A 17959-nucleotide genomic window follows, 5' to 3' on the forward strand; every position below is an offset into this window, starting at 1 on the left:
TTTATAACTCCTTAGCACACGTGATTACTTACAATCATAGTTTTTACACCTTCATTTTTAAGGCGAATCAAGTAAGTATGAACTTAAATTATTATAAAATAATGGTCATATAGTATGTATATTTAAAATATATTTTTGAAATCATATTTTGAATGAGATGATCACCATGAGGTAGCTATGAACATGATGTTGATATTTGCATTGCATAAGAAGAAATATATATGAATTATAATAAAAATGTATGACATATATGTATATATTATGACTTATATTATAAGAGTGCTCATATATATTATCACATGCGATGTAGGAATGCATAGATATATCATAAGGTGTGATGTAAAATGTATGTACATGTCATGATGTGTGATGCATATATATGCTATGACATATAGTATAAGAGTGTATATATATATTATAATGTATAATGTGAGATTATACGTGTATGTTACGATATGTATATACATATATATATATATATGTATACATATGCATATATATATATACATATGTATACAAATATATATATATGTATACATATATATATGTATACATATATATGTGTGTGTAAAAGGCAACAAACTTTCATCCTTATTTGAATTAAATTTTGCTGCATAATACATATTGGCTTTTGACGGGGCCAACTCACAAACAATGCTGAACTTTGGGCTGCCAAGTAGACAGGCTGGAATGCAGAATAGTTGCAAGAACAAAAGCTGCAACTGCAATCTTTCTCATTCTTCCTTTGTGATAACTTTTTTTTCCTACATTTTCATGTTTTCAGATTCAAGCGATCTTAATGTTCCAATCCATGCAAATGCTCAGTGCTCTGCAATGTTAAGATCTAGAATAAAGAATCACTGATACTGCAAGTTAGCATCATTCAGAATGGATGCTACTTATCCTTGCTACCATATGATGCATTTCTTTGATGTGTTATGATTATGATGGGCAGAATTCTAAATGCTGATGCATAGCTCCTCTCTTCAAACAACTACCATTCCATCTGCAGCAGCTACCATTCCATCTACCTTTAAAATTAGCAGAACTGTATCTACTTTCTGCTGATTTATCCTCATCTACTACAGGCCAGCTGTTTCTTGATCTATCTACTGAGATAATTGAGGTATAAATCAACTTTTTATGCTTATGTGTGATATAAATCATCCTTCAGATATGTCCATCATCAGTTGCAGCAAGTGATGTAGCTTCATCGTTAGGAGAGCTTCCATGAGCCCCATCATCTTTGTCAGCTTTTCTTGGATAAGAACACTGCTGTTCTTTGTCTTAACTTTGGGTCAGATCAGACACCAGTGCTCATCATCTCCTGATCTTCTTGCACTTTGAGGTAGCGAATGGAACGAGGCTGGTTACTAACTGTAATCAAAGTAATCAAGATAAGTCATTCTTCATGATGTATCCATCGTCTTGTGTGAACCTGAAGGATAAGGTTTAGTTTGATGTGCGGTCTCTGTCTATGTGTTGGAAATAAGCCACATTTTGATTTTATTTGGAAATTACTCCAAAATACATTTGCTCGATTAGATGGTCATTTAGCTAATAAGTTTTCAATAGAAAGACCGAAGATCCATTATGACGGAAAAATGATATAAATTTTATCATGATGAAAAGAAGATTTGAAGCTCATCACCATGGGAAAACCTAAGATCTACTATAATGGAGAAGAGACATAAAATTCACAGTATCAAAAAGAAAATTTGAAGCTCGCTATGACAGGAAGACTTGAGACCCTCTACGACCGAGAAAGAATATAAAATCCACTCTAGCAAAAATAAGATTTAAAACCTGTCATGATGAGAAGACCCGAGATCCATTATAATAGAGAAGAGATATGAAATCCATCACAGTAGAAAGAAGATTTGAAGTCAGTCATGACAGGAAGACCTGAGATCCGCTATGACGAAGAAAGGATATAAAATCTGCCATGCTGGAAATAAAATTTGAAGCCTACCACGATGGAAAGATCTAAGATTTGCTACAACGAAGAAGGAATATGAAATTCACCATGATGAAAAGAAAATTTGAAGCCCGCCATAGTAGGAAGACCCAAGATACACTATGGCAGAGATGGGACATGAAATCTACTATGGCAAAAAGAAGATTTGAAGCTCACCATGGTGGAAAGACCTGAAATAAATCCACTATGATGGAAGCATAAGATAAAATGCACCCAAGAGGTAAAATGCACTCGAGATGTATAAGTTAGAAAAACCCAATCAACATCGAAATAAATCTACTATGGCGAAGGTGCAATGCCAAATGCGCCCGAGACACATGAGTTGGAAAAACCCGATCGACATTGAAATAAATTTACTATGTCGGAGGCATAAGACCGAATATGCCCAAGATATGTGAGTCAAGAAAACACAATTGATACCAAAATAAATTTGTTATGGTGGAGGTGTAAGGTTAAATGAGCTCAAGGCTTGTGAATCAAGAAACCCGATTGGTCTGCCACAATAGAGGCATAAGCCAAATATGTCTAATGTGTGTGAGTCCACAAACTATTGTCACCAAAAAAAGATCACTATGATAGAAGTGCAAGCCTAATCATCTCGAGACACTTAGAATTAGAAAAACCTTACCCCCAAAAATGAGATCCCTAAACATTTCCATGATAAAAAAAATCGAATGACGTGCTTCAATTCCCTCTTGTAAGAGTCCCGAAGCATGCCTTACGAGGGGGGACAAATGATAAAAAAAATTTATTTATAGTTGACATTGCTAGTCATAGGTGTCCTACAAGTCAATCACATGAGTAATAACACATGTGATATGACACACAATCATTTTACTTATTATTATTATGATATTATCTCATTTTATATTGCTTGATGCATAAATATATTATGATATCTATAGATTTGTGCAATGAGAATCGAATCATGATGAGATCACGATAATGAGACTTTAAACACAAACCCTAAATAATCCTGGTCATAGGTTACTCGAGAGGAACATCAAAATAATCGGATAAACTAGTGTGCTATATACCTATCAAAGAATTGGACTTATAAGTTTAGAAGTTTTAGATATAGTATATTTGGTCATCAGGAGTAGTAGCCAACCTTACGAGAGCTATTGAGTGTCAGTAGAGAATCATCCGCTTTCGATATCATGAGAGAAATATCTCATGTATTCTTGCTCAAACAAATCCTTGGCCAAGGTCATTCGGATTAAGAGAGAAAGAGTTCTCCGGGAGAATCCGATTAGAGCGAGACTCGAGGAGAAACCATATGGGCTTGACAATACCATGTCCGGTATACGGTCTCTAGGATATTAGATGTATGAGAGACTATAGGTATATGGTAATTGAAGACAGATAGGTCCAAAGGATTAGATTCCCCTGTATCATTTGAGGACTATCATGTAGTGACCTGGTATATCCGCAATTGATGATTCAAGTGAATTATTATGAAGATAATAATTCATTGAGCCAAAAGAAGCTTTAACATGTATGACTCACAGCCAACTCGATATTAGGCCTAGAGGGTCATACACATATGATATAATGTGTTACGACGAGTAAAGGTTCATATGAGATATCCGTCGAAGCCCCTATCTTATTGGATCATATGGATGAGATCTAACAAGAGCTAATAAGTGATTATTTGGTAGAGACTCACTAATATAAGAAACTTAAGTAATTGGATAGAGATACAATATCTAACAGAGCATGATCCATTATGGTTAAGTTGACGGAGGACATAAATTTAGGAGCTATTGGATTGCCTCGTAAAAATTTACATGTGATCTTTGTTTAATATTTTTTTATAACTCTGATTTATCATACTCAGACCCCCTACATCATCCTAGAATAAAACTTGAAGATAATTCAGACCAGCATGAACAAAAACAAAATTGATAAATAAGACCTAAAAGATATGATTTAATCTTTTGATTATTTTTTAATGACAAAAAAATTGCCATTTTTTTGGTTTAGGAATTTTAAGAAAATCTAAAGAAAGGTGAACCAAAAATCATTCAAGATTTCGAAATGTGTGTATAAATATGATAAAATTATCTCAAATTTGATTAGTATCATATATGAATTTGTTGTGTTTTTGTTTAGAACACAATATCCTGAAAATATAATATTTGTTGAATGTAAACTAAAAACAAAACCGAAGAAACTAATTTTGAATCGATCTGAATTTGTTTCAAATATTTGGTTTAATTTAAACATTTCTTCTCAATCATAAGATCCTATGAGAATAGTGATGGCATTGAAAATTTAAGGCCAACATCACAAAATGTCTCTCTCATGCAAGAAGGGTGGCCTTCTCATGGTTATCAACCCATGCTTTGTTGGTTCAACAATCTTCTGGAGAATGCTCAGCAACAATTTGCTGGTACTCCTTGTCCTCATCCATGATTAATTAGCAGCATCATTTCTTGAGTCAGATATGGAATATACTCAGATGAAACATTTCATAGCAAGCCATAAGTATTCTGAAATGTGAGCTCACTGTAGCTCAACCACAACCAACATAAAAATAACCATAGAATTGATTGGATCAGACAAACTAGTCTTCATCAAACAATTCTGGTTTTATCTGAACTGTAACTACATACTATTTCTTTATCAGTTCCAAGTGTAAGTCCGATCATCTCTGACTTACAAAGGGAAGAAGAAGGGAAGAAATCAATCTTCCAACTGACTGTAAGAAGACTTCTGCAGAAATGGTCGAATATAATATGACCAATAATAATGTTGGATAATACTAAATTATAAAGCAACAATTGTGATACTCATCTTCTCATTATTTTAATCAAGTTAGTATCAATCAATAATGTACTCTTATTTTATCCATGGCAAACATAGCCCAATAAGGCCAAAAGTTGATCCTTTTCTCTCATTTATGCCAATGTCTTTTCCTTGTCAGGATCTCTCAAAAAGTCAACTCAAAAGCCTACAGGACAAAAGTTAGTAAATGAAGGGATAAAGTTTGACAACTTCATTCTTTTTGCACAAAAGTATAAATCAAGTTTTCTATGTTTTATCTCCTTCCTAAAGCTAGTAATCAAGATCTAGAATTTCATAGAACAAGTATAACCACAATATTCTTTTTTTTTCCCTATTGTCCAAGTAAATTTCATAGAATTTTACTTCTTAATTAACCGCATAAAAATAAGAAGATTGATACATAGCCCAATTGATCATACTTAATCAAAATGTGAGGTTCGATCAGCCAATATCTCAGATCAATCAAGACTAAAGCTAATTAGTCACATCAGTATGAGCTCGAAGAAGAGAATATATCTCAAAATATTTTTATTTCAAAAATATTCTTCTTACAACAGACTATAAATATGAGCATTCTAGGAATGGTTTTAGATTTAAATATTTTGAGATATATATATATATATATATATATATATATATATATATATATAATAAATACCATCTTTTATATTATTGATACTGTATATATAAGTTTGTATTAAATTATGCAATATTTTTTTTATACTATTTAAAATTTATATCCTTTTTTTATTTTGTATTCTGTAATTCTTTACATTGAATATTTATATTTATAAATATTTATATTTATATCGTTATTCAACATTATAGTATTTGATATTTATCTTGTTTTAGAAGGAAAAGATAAAGGGAGTTCATTCTGAAAGAGAACTAAAATGAGATTACCAAAAGAAAATAAAGCACACTAATCAATTCCGAATGATCGTAAACACTAGAATGAAATTAATCAAATAAATCCCTACATTAGGAAAAAAAATACATAAATCAAAATGTTGGGATACAACAAATTACATTTTGCCTAACATTGCCATTATACATAGAGAAACAATTTTATATTTCAACCCCATATCCTAACAAAAGGAATTGCAATACAAGAAACACCATCTTAATTATGTGGATGATTGAGGATTGGCGAACATGAAATCTTTAAGGTCATCAAAACATTAGGAAATTAATGAAGCCAGATGTTGCTAAACTAATCCTTTCTTTTGCTTATTAATCAACATGAGGCTGATTTCAAACTCAATTCACAAATATCCTTGAGAACATCATCAAGTTTTTTCTTAATATAAAATATAATTGTCCTAACCAATGTTGTTGACACTTGATCTCAAGATTAAATCACATGCCATGTCAAATCCAAAAGTAATATAAAATCTATATTTTCTATTATATTCAAATATTTAGTTTCTAAAATATATATATATATATAATTTATCTATTTTATATAATATAATTAACTTCCTCGTAAGTTAATATAGTTTTAATTGATAAAAATAAAATTGCCTATCATTAAACTTAAAGCTTAAAACAATAACCACTATACCATATAATTTATTTATATAAATAATTAAGGCTGGAATTCCAAACCTAAATATATTTCAGTGCCTATAAGAGAAAAAAAAAATTCTAAATGTCAAATATTTGACCTTCGCTCCCAATAAAAGAACACCACCAAGAACGCATACATTGCTGTCCTCTCGCCTCAAACCACTGCAGCCTGCACAGATAAAAGACCACCCTTTGCCTCACCATTACACCTCCTATTTCCTATTGGCCCAAACCAGACGAAACCCACAAATGTCGGATCTGACAAGAACCCATGTGTGTGTATGTCTCTGATGTCGTGTTCTTTTTGGCCTTGTTTGTTCTACTGTTTTCTCCGTTCATGTGTGCACCGTTCACTTCTTTCTGCCAGCGCTAGAAGTGCTTCTACATGGTGTGATGAATATACATGCATATACATAGAGAGAGAGGGAGAGAGAGAGAGAGAGGAGAAGATGAGTTGAGGGTGACCGAGAAGAAAAGGTAGCTGGAGGGGATTTCATCAATCACCAGCTGCTTCTCGGAGTCCACTCCATGTCTGCTTGGTGGTACGTCTTCATTCTCCTGATTTTCTCCTAAAAATTGGTTTCTTGTCTAAAACAGAGATCTTTTCATGTTTTGATGGCGATCGATATCATGTTTGTGTATTGATATTGATAGTAATGTTATAGATTTGTTTTAACGTTTTCTTGATGTTTAATTGCAAAAGTTGGGTCCTTCTGCTCTTCCGGGTCGTGTTTTTGGTTGGATGATTAGGTTTCTTCCGTTCTCCTATGTCATTGAATTACAGTTACTCACATTCAACGTCGAATCGTGAAGGTTGTTCTTTCTTGTCTCTATTGCTGTATGCTCTGCTTCTGTGTCCATGTTTTGGTGCAATATACTCAAACACCTCGTGGTGATTATTGGGTTTCTTTTTCTTGGATGCTACTAATATCCTCCAAAAAAATTGTTTCTTTTTTACCCCTAAATATTCAATTGTCATTCATTTGCAAAAGTTGGTTGTTCTGCTCTTCTTGGTATTGTTTCCACTTGTGTTTTGGAGTTTCTCAGAGTCAGTGTTGCAAGGTCAAACTTCTCTTTCTTTTCTCTTATGCTGTATCCTCATATCTTGATGGATCTTTTGATGAACATACTTACACAGACCATCTTCTTGTGTTATATCTCTTTATCAATTGAGTGTTGTTCAGTTGAGTTTCTTTGTTCTGCTGCAAAAGATTTGATGCAAAAGTGGGTTGTAATTGCATCTTCTGTTCATACTGTTTAATTTCATCTGTAGGTGTTCAACCCTCTTATGTTTCCTCTTCTTTGTAGAGTCCATTTCCTGATATATCTTGATGCACTTTTCCTCCTTCCATCTTAATGTTGTAGATGGTGGATCTGGATATGTTTTGTTAATGCTATACTTTATTCCTGAAACGTATGATATTTAGTAAATCATGGAGGATACTTCTGGTTTCTTCCTTATTTTGGGTTGATTCCTCTTTATTGCCAGACTTCGGGTTTTCTCCAATATGGTTTTAACTTTTAAGATTCTTCAGTTTGTTTAAGTCTGAATATATATATATGATCTCCAACAGGTAATAGTTCCCTTGCTTAAGCAAAGATGTTAGAGATTATCCTGGTATCCACCTCTCCATTTTGTATGTAAAACAGTCTTTATGCTCACTTTCTATCTGAAATCAAATTCTTCTTTTCCCTAGTCGACATCTTAATGTTCATGCCTATGCAACAGGCTAGATAGACTAAAGTACATCGGAATCAGAATTAGAACCTCCAGATTTCACTTCAGCTTTGGTGTCCCTGTGAAGTGGGCTTCGTTGGTTATGTTCAGTTCTTGTTCTAGCTTGGATTGGTTACCTACATTTTTATTGGTGTAACTATCAAGCTTTTTCTTATCTCAACTTCAGAGTTAATCTCTTTTTCCTGCTTAGATTGATGGCAAACTTCTCACATGTTGAACCAATACACCTATACTCATGGTGGGGCAGTCATATCAGTCCAAATAATTCCAAATGGATTCAGGAGAACCTTAAAGGTTTGTACTCTTTCCTTCTCACCAAACTAATGGGTAGATTCTCACCAATAGGATCAGTTTTTACCTTACTAGCCAGAAAGTATGCTTATTTTTCACCACAAGAAAAGTCTTCTATTAGTGTTCCTCATGTCTTGAATAGTTGCACTTTTGTCACTCTAATTCTTTATTTAGTTTGTTTATTTTTCTCCAATTCATCTAAATTGATAATTTCTTTTCTCTTTAACTACAAAGTGAAGTTGTCTATGCACTGACATTCTACCATGGATTGACATAATACTTACATTGACATATCACATTTTACTGAGGCATGTTGTTGACTACAAAATTGCGAGTTGTCTGGAGTTTTCTTCCTCTGCTTTGCATGCTGGGTTGGCACACTAATGAAATGGTTAGGCATGCCTGTCTTTGTTTTTAGGTTTTGATTTATGAATTGGAAAAACAAGAGGAAAAATTAACACGAGATATGAGACCTATTACCAGATGTGATGCTTTTCTACGGTTTGATGCGTACTTAAGCACCAGCAACATATGATTCCGACCATAGTTGCATTATATCAAACTTAAATTATCAGCACTGATAAATATGATTTAATTGTTCTATAGAATGTGCTCCATGTGACATTTCTACTTGATCAAACTAATAGTTGAGGTGGTATGCAACTGGTGGAAAAAGGATTGTTATTTGAATTATAGAGGGTCTAAAACTAAAAACAAATAAGATGATTCATATTATATATATATATATATGGTCATAATTTAGTTCTCCATCCTTCTGGGGACAAACTAGAAAACTTCAGAACAAAGATGTATATTCTAGATGGCAATCCTAGTGTTTACTTATTTGATGTTGTACACACAGTCTACTTAATGAATCAAGGAAAGGTTTTAAATATTAAATATTGGCCAGCTACTAATTGCACTAAATTAGAACTTGACCATCGAGTACTACAGAAACACATCAAAACTTGTACTGACTTGAATTCTTTGGATACTTAACTTGAACTAATGTTTTTTCTGTTCCCTATGGTCCACTACAAAACAGTATGTACTAATCAAGATCAAGGACTGTTGTCTTGTGCCATCCGATGGTATGTCAGACCAGTATGTATCGATTAGTACTGACATAACGTATGTTAATATTGCCGGTACATACTGGTTTTAGGAGAAAAGGGCTTTCTATCTCAATTTAATGGTATTATATTGTATTTAAATAATAATAGAATGCATATAAGATAAATGAATAGAAATTCTAGGTTCAAAATTATACATAATGACCCCTAATTGGACCTAAACCAATCAAAATGATATTAATTAAGTCTAAGTTGAATTTAATTAGGTTTATAATCCCTCTTTTATCCAAATCAATAGCTTGATCAATGCTAATTGTCGATTAGGAAGTTTAACCACGAGTGAGAGTTTGGGAAAGAGTGAGAAAGAGAGTGAAAATGAGAAAGTGAATGACAATGAGTGAAAGGGGAGAGGGAGGGGGTTTAAAGCTCAAAAGAGGCCCCAATGGTCAATTTGATCGTGGGTTCAAATTTGACCCGATTTGGGTTAGCATCGGTCAAATTCCAATCAATACCGACCATATCGACATGAGTTTCGACTATATCGGCCGATACATCACCCGTATCGGTCCATAGCTAACATGTTCCCTGTGTACCGTCCAAAATGGATTGGTTAGTGTACCAATCAGTTGGCGGACGGGTGCGTACCTCCCGTTTTGTACCATTTTGGGTGGTACGGCAATCCTTGCAGGTTGTTTCATGATCAAATTGACATATATGCCAAAGAAAACATAAATATATAAGTTTGGTAGATTTCTTTGACATTGTGAATGAAGAAAATTTCTTTGACAATTGTGAATGAGAAGGATAGAATGACAGCTTCAAATAAAAGTATCAATTGGCAAAATGAAGTCCTAAAATTTCTGTTATAGTTCATCGGAAATTTAAAGAAAAGTTTTGCTTTTTAAAGCATAGGATCTTATAAGCTCATTTCCAATCGACAGTAACCACTTCTCAAAACTCTGCAACTCGTCTTAAAGGTAAAACATTATTTAAGTCATTCCAAAGGCAGTGTTCCAATGATCTATTTCTGGTTTATTAATAGTTGGACTGCTAGCTCTTGTTACTATTATGGAAATGAAAAAAATTGACACCAGGAGAGCTGATCAATAGAGTCAATGTTATGGAAATACATGACATGAATATCTTTTTTCTGATGCATAAGCATTGGAAAACAGGAGTTTGCACATAAAATCACTATTTTGCTTCTGGTGGTAACTCAAATGTTATGAGACACCACTTCCCTACAATTCTTTAGGACCAGAACGAGAGACATAACTATGCCAACAATTTACAATGAGAACAAAAAATTCTTATATTTGGTGAGATGTAATTTACACTAATCATGTAGAAGGCATGACAAAATTTATAAAGAATGAACATGACAGACATCAAAGAACAGATGTTCTGATGAATCTTTTCCTTTTATCATGATCTGGTTTTTCTTTTGCAAGTTTTCTATAGATTTATAGATGAACTGTGTTAGTGTTCAATATCAGAACTTCAAAATTTTAATGATCTTGTAAACTGTCTTAACTAAGAAGGATGCACTTAACAGGTATGAACGACAAGGTCAAAGCAATGATCAAGCTCATAGAAGAAGATGGTGATTCCTTTGCACGGAGAGCAGAGATGTACTACAAGAAGCGCCCTGAGCTTATGAATTTGGTGGAGGAGCTCTATTGGGGGTATCGTGCTTTAGCAGAAAGATATGAACACTCGACTAGAGCACTCCGCCATGCTCATCAAACAATGGCAGAGGCATTCCCGAACCAAATCCCGTCATCGATTCCAGATGAGTCACCTTATGGCTTATCTGGCGATGAGGTTAAGCCACACAGTCCTGAAATGCTTTTACCAGTTCGTTCACTAATTCAATCTGATCAATTTGACTCGGATGCAAAAGGAAGTCATAGGTCACACTCTGAAGAGAGTGATCAATTTTCCAGCAAAAAAGGTTTGAAACAATACAATGAAATGCTTGCGACTGGTAAGGGGGAAGCACATGCAAATTCATCTGAAAGGAAGGTAAAAGGTGTAAAACCTTTGGAGGAAGAGAGTAAGAATTTTGAGAATAAAGGACATAGGTCAGATCAAGAGGCTAACGTGAAACGGGATGCAAACAAGGTGATAAAAAATCTGCAGCTAGATATTTCTCAGTTATCACCAGATATCCATGTTCTGAAGGACCAAATAATGGAAGAATCTAAGTGTGCTAATAATGCTGAAAATGAAGTTCAAAGCTTGAAGGGAACCCTCTCTAAATTAAACTCTGAGAAAGATGCAGCTCTTCTTCAATACCAGGTTTCTCTTGAAAGAATATCTAGTCTGGAACTTCTGCTTTCAAACACACAACATGATTTGCAAAAAAACAGTGATGGCTTGGTAAAGGAAGCCAAGAAACTCAAACATGCTGAAGAGCTTAATCAATCTCTACAATTGGGTTTGGACACACTAGAGAATAAAGCAAAATTGCAAGAACATGAAATTAACCAGAAGCAGGAGGAGTTGGAGAAACTCCAAACTACCCTACAAGACAAGTACCAGCAATTCTTGGAAGCTGAAATGGCTCTTGTTTCTAGTGAAAAGAAGTACATCAAATCTCAGGAAGAGGCAAAGCTTTTAGGTCAGGAGTTTCAGAAAGGGATTGAGAAATTGAGAAACATGGAACAATGTAATATGGGTTTAGAGGAACAAATATGCAAGCTTAAGGACGAAATTAACAGTTTAAATGAACAAAATCTTCATTCTACATTGATGATAAATGGTCTTCAAGATGATATACTTTTGTTGAAGGAAAAGAAAAAAGAACTTGGGGATGAAATTAGGCTTCTCTTAGGAGAAAATAAAGTTATTAGCCAAGAGCTTTATTATCTGAAAGAAGAAAAAAATGATTTCGAATGGAGGTATGAAGATCTAATGGAAAAAATGCAGGCTGTCATCATATTTTCAGAATCCCTTAAGGCAGCCATCAAGGATTTGCAAAATGGAAATTGTGAACTGAAAGAAGTCTGCAAGAAATATGAGGCTGAGAGGGAGCTTCTTGTGGAGAATCTGAAAGATATGGACAAAGTCTCTGAGAAAAATATTGTCTTAGAAAGGTTTCTCTCAGATGCAAATGTTGAGTTAGAAGCTTTAAGAGAGAAGGTTGTAGCACTAGAAAAATCACAGGAGTCTCTAAAAGGTGAAATTTCCATATATGTTAATGAGAGGACTTCAGTTGCCTCTCAGTTCAAGATTCTTAGCGAGAATCTGCAGGTGCTTTCAGCAAAAAATACCTTTTTGGAGAACTCTCTATCTGATGCAAGCAGGGAAGTAGAGGGTTTGCGGTCAAAAGTGAAAAAACTTGAAGAATTGTGTCAGTTTCTTGATGATCAGAACTCGGGTCTTCTTGCTGAGAAGTTTGCTCTTGTATCTCAGGTAAAAGGTGCTCCTCCTTACATCACTTCCTTCCCTTTACCTACGTGTGTGTGTCTCTTTGGCACACACAAGGAACACAGAACAAAATAGATGAACCTGCACACAATTGCATTTTCCTAGTTGAAAATATAACTACTGTCCTTGATTTATCGACCATGTGTTGACCAAACAGTCTTTTCTTTGAATGAGTAATCTTAGGTGAAAAGTGTTACCACAAATCTGGAAAATGTGGAACATAGATTTGAAGAACTTATGGACGAGTACCTGAGCTTCTCAAGAGAAAGAGATCTGATGATCAATCAAGTCAAGGAGCTTGGAGATATTTTGAAAATAAAAAAACAACAGCATGATACTATTACCCAATCATACAAGCATCTCCTAGGCACTTCAGAGAACCAAATCTCTCTCCTGCAAGAGGAAAACCAACACAAAGAGAAGGAACTTCAAGCTGAACAGCATAATCTTATCAGGGAACTGATGGAAAATTTCATCTTGGGAAAGTGTTTATCTGATTTGAAAGAAAGGAATTTGGTTCTTTCTCTTGAAGGTCAGAAGTATCTAAAGGCTTGTAGAAATGCAGAGACACTCGTTTCAAAACTTGAGCAGGAAAAGCTCATCTACATGAGAAACATAATGTCATTGACAAGGCATAGTGAGAAATTAAGCGACAGGATCCATCTTCTGTATAAAGCACTTAACTTACACAAAGAATTTATTTCTGTGGAAGAAATCCAGGATGAAGTCTGCCTAGATATAATTCTCAGTGAACTTGAAAGATTACTGAATTCTGCTTCAGAAGCAGAGAGTAATTATCAACAGTCGCAACTTGAGAGATCAGTTCTTGTTACTTTAATGAGGAATACAGGATTAGATGTGATCAATCTTAGATTGCAGACATATTCACTTGAAAGGGAGCTTGAAATGAAAAATGAGGAACTATTTGTGTTGGAACATGAGAAGCATGAACTCCTAGAAAGGAATGAACAATTAATGAGATACATGGAAGCAAGCAACCAAAGAGAAGAAGTACTGAAGACTGAGATCAAGGTCCTGCACATGCAGTTAGCTGATATGCAAGAGGATAACCGGACAACACGATGTGAACTCGTCAAGCTACTTGAAGAAAAGATGAGTCTGTCACAAGAATTTTACAACTTAAGGCAGCAATACAATATTTTGGGAGAGGAGCATAATGAAGTTCTTGTGGAGGCCATGCAGCTGGATCATCTTTATTCATTCTTCAAGAGTCTTCATGCTGAGAGAATCATGGAGTTGAAGTCCCTTGGTTGTGATCTGAATTCTCTTCATGTGATTAAAAATGATCTTTCCAGTGAGATTAGCAGACTAAATGAGAAAATGAAGGTGCATGAAGTGGAAAAGATGCACTTTTCAGACTCCATTACCTATCTGGAAGAAGAGCTGAGAAATCACCTATTGATTTCAGAGTTTGATCTGAACACTGTTACAATATTATTTGAAGAATTAGATCTTCAAGTAGAAACAAAAAAAAATGAATTGATAGAGAAAGAAAAACTACTATCAGAATCAAATAAGAAGGTTAAGTCCACTCAAGAGAAGAACATGGAATTGAACAGACTCCTTGAGGCTCTTCAGCTAAATAACATTGAGACCAAACTAACTCAGAAAGAGATTCAGAAAAAGGTTTCAAATTTATCTCAAGTTGTAACTGCTAACTATGAGGAGATTAGATTTCTTGGTGAAGAAAATAAGATAAAGCAGAGGGACATTGATGAAATGCATAGAAGTGTTGAAGTTCTTGTATCCAGGGAGGAGCAGCTGACCTCAGAGCTTCAGAAAAGAAAAAGTGAGATTGTGCAATGTGAAGGGGAATTGACAGCAAAGTTGAACGATATCCATTTTTTAACAGTTTATGCAGCACTGCAGGATGAGAAGGTTCATGAGCAAATAGTAGAAGGCGAGATCAGTGCTATGGTGCGAAAAGAGATACTAGCTGCTGAACTCTCTTTAAGCAAGAAATTAATGGAAGAGCTCAAGAATAAGCTTCATGACCTGGAGGGAGAAAATAGAGGACTGAAGGCTAACTTAGATATTTACTTGTTCATGCTAAAATCTCTATGGGATGGTGTTGCCTCCATTGAATAGCAAATCATGTCAATTTCAAAGCTTCAACTATTGATCAAGCATGCAAAAGAGGTACTCATCTAACTGCAAATGAAAATGATTTTTTATCTCATGTTTAAGCAACAGACACATCCATTATAGGGTCAATGTATGCTTGCTTACCTTTGCAAGATAACATACTCTCTGTGGCTTAAATCCTATTCACCTAGAGCCAAAAGAAGCAATCTTATTGTGATATCAACACATTATACAAAGCAATCTTATTGTGATATCAACACATTATACATAGCAATCTTATTGTGATATAAAAGCCCACGTTATACTTATCTTGTATTTACATTACACAATCATCTTTTTTTAATCAAAAGCAATTTTAGGGAAATTTATTATGGATACTACTCAATTTCAAAACCCCTAGAAAGGGGTGCTGCTGTAGGACAGCCCATTTATTCTTGTCTGGACCCTGCTGCACCACAGGACACTATTGGCGATTTAGGTCATTCAGGTGGTAATAGACTCTGGGGCTCAATATTGTCATGCAACTCATAGTGAACAAGTACCCTTGGAGAGATGAAAAAAAACTTAGAATCAAAAACAAAAATATTCCTGAAATATAGGACTGATAATGCACTCTAAATAGATGCCAAATGACAATAAGCTGATCTGCTGTTCAGTTTGTGGGTGAAGCCAGATAATTGTCTGCTCTTCAGGAGATAGCTGCTGGCTTGTCTCCCAGATGTGTGTTATATACAAAGATATGAACTTTTAGTTGCAGGAGACCATAACCTAGACCCTGTGCATTTTCTTTTTGCCCTCTTAATATATTGTCCTGTCCTCTCATATAAATATTTTCGGTCTTATTGTCATGCAATTTATTACTGGTCTTGCTAACTGGAATCACAAGTTTGGATGTCCGACATGCCAAGCATATATTGTTTTTACAGGACATGTCCTTGATGTCTCACCAGTATTGTGATAGCAATCAACCAAATGAAAAACCTATGGGCACAAAAGCAGCTGGAGTTCTGCTGATGGAGAAGTTGATCGATAAAGTCATAGTTCTTCAAAAGGTGATCATAGATATCACAAATCTTCTAGAGCACGAAAGGCTCGACTCTGGTGCTAGTTCAGAGGCAGCAAGGAAAGAAGTTGAAATATTAAAGACAAAGGCACTTCCGGTGCTAATCCATGATGCACAGAGCATCGATAAGTTAGATCTACACGAAAGATCTTTGGAATCCAAACAGGAATGGAACAAGAGAGTCCTCAGAAGACTTGATTCTGATGCACAAAGACTATCAGACCTTAAAAGGAACATAGGGGAGTTGAACAAGAGGATGAGCTCTCAAAAGGAAAAGCTCCCCGCAAGTTATGGGCACGATATTATCAAAGAACAGTTGAAGGAGACCGAAGGATCCATGTTGGAGCTGATCGATGCCAATTCCAGATTGAAAATGATGGCCAAAGACTGCTCTTCTCATGATGATAGAACAATTGGACCTGAAGATAAATCCGACGCTGAAAGAAGGCAAATTTCAGAACAGGTAAAGTTGCGATCAGAGAAGGTTGGAAGGTTGGAGCTTAAACTGCAGAAGATCCAACATGTCTTGATGAGAATTGAGGAAGAAGTGCATGAGAACAGGCAAGGTAAAACTGCAAGAAGAAATAGAGTAGCTTTGAGGGACTATCTCTATGGGAGGAGAGACAACTACATGCATAGAAATGTAAGTCTCTTGTGTGGCTGTATTAGGATTTCTGGTAGTTAATCTTAATAACAACAATAATAATAATAGTGAGCATACAAAACTTGAAATATGCTTTCTTTTATAAAATCTCATACAAATTGTGTGGAATTTATACTCACTACATCAGTGAGCTATATAAAGATCTCAATTTGTCTTCTTTTTCTCTTCCTGTTAGTATCATTCTTGCATCTCTCTCTTGTTACTGTTAGCAATTATATTGGAATGTGCTTAGAATAAGAGCTACTTTAGAAGTTTTATTAAACTATTTTCCTGTGCTAGAGGAATAAATTGAGAATGAAATCTCTTTGAATCCTTTTGGGTGCTCTCATACCAGGTTTACTAGAGTGTAGCAAGCAGGATCAAAGGACAATCCAACATGGTAAAGATGATAAAGATGATATGACCCTCTTCTTTGCTCGATTAGAGTGTGTTTATATGCTGTAAGATTGTGCTACACAAATAAGAGGAACTTGAAGCTGCACAAATAAGAACTTTTTTTATCTTGCCATGATCCTTCTCTGATTTCGAAGAGAGGAGTCTGATTTTTTTTCACATATTCGTTTTTTACTATAAAAATTTTAAAAGTAAGGGAGTTTCTATAGAGGTCAGATACATAATAAATTATTTCAAAAAATAATAAATCTATGGCTTGAAGGAACCTATTGAAATCTTAAACATATGAAAATTTTGATTCTCATAGGGAAAGTAACCAAGTCCTAAGCGAGAAATTTGATATTCGGAGATACTAATGCCACCTAATTAATGTTACCATAATGTTGTAATTTAAAAATATACTAAGATATGATACTGATAAAAGATTCTCATAATCTTCATTCCATATATTCATCTTGTAACGATATCATAATGATATATTGTAATAAAATAATAAAATTATAAACACATGAATTCTTCATCGCCTCCCTCGAATGAGAGGGGATAGATTTGATAGATCTTAGATATATTATGTCTTTAAATTATTTTTAGATTAAATGTTCATAATATAAATGTGATGTTTTTCTCACGTATCTTTCTTTCATATTATTATTGTATTATTTGTCAAGAGTCTATATACTGAAAATAAAACCTTCTTCTTCTACCATAAATAGTGACATATAGCCCGTGATAAACTATAGTCGGTAGAAGTATAATCCCAATATACAATACCTCCATATAAATCTAATGCTAAAAGGAATCTATTAAATTCTTAAACATATAAAAATTTTAATTCTTTAATTTCAGCACTCTTAGATACTAA

General features: G+C 34.5%; 1 protein-coding gene across 6 annotated transcripts; it reads left to right on the top strand.

Annotated features, from left to right (window-relative positions):
• The first annotated feature begins 6526 nt into the window (after window positions 1-6526).
• LOC135615346 (protein NETWORKED 1A-like) lies at window positions 6527-16882 on the top strand. Of its 6 annotated transcripts, XR_010487974.1 has the most exons (6): window positions 6528-6879; window positions 7912-7955; window positions 8067-8369; window positions 10995-12856; window positions 13055-15031; window positions 15904-16881. XR_010487974.1 is itself a non-coding variant. In XM_065113684.1 (5 exons), the coding sequence occupies exons 3-5, from the start codon at window positions 8270-8272 to the stop codon at window positions 14978-14980; spliced, it is 3888 nt and encodes a 1295-aa protein (XP_064969756.1). In that variant the 5' UTR covers window positions 6527-6879; window positions 7912-7974; window positions 8067-8269; the 3' UTR covers window positions 14981-16882. The 6 variants fall into 6 exon arrangements, 5 of the variants coding, with proteins under 5 accessions (XP_064969756.1, XP_064969755.1, XP_064969757.1 ...); XM_065113684.1 differs by having other exon boundaries at window positions 6527-6879; window positions 7912-7974; window positions 13055-16882; XM_065113683.1 differs by having other exon boundaries at window positions 6527-6879; window positions 13055-16882.
• Window positions 16883-17959: the final 1077 nt, after the last annotated feature.

The sequence above is a fragment of the Musa acuminata genome, chromosome BXJ2-6 (assembly GCF_036884655.1).
Source record: "Musa acuminata AAA Group cultivar baxijiao chromosome BXJ2-6, Cavendish_Baxijiao_AAA, whole genome shotgun sequence".
NCBI lineage: Eukaryota > Viridiplantae > Streptophyta > Magnoliopsida > Zingiberales > Musaceae > Musa > Musa acuminata.

Coding starts and splice junctions, on each gene's coding strand:
- LOC135615346 (XM_065113684.1), top strand. CDS start 8,270: ATGGCAAACTTCTCACATGTTGAACCAATACACCTATACTCATGGTGG. Junction 8,370..10,994: donor GATTCAGGAGAACCTTAAAG/GTTTGTACTCTT, acceptor TGCACTTAACAG/GTATGAACGACAAGGTCAAA. Junction 12,857..13,054: donor AGTTTGCTCTTGTATCTCAG/GTAAAAGGTGCT, acceptor GAGTAATCTTAG/GTGAAAAGTGTTACCACAAA.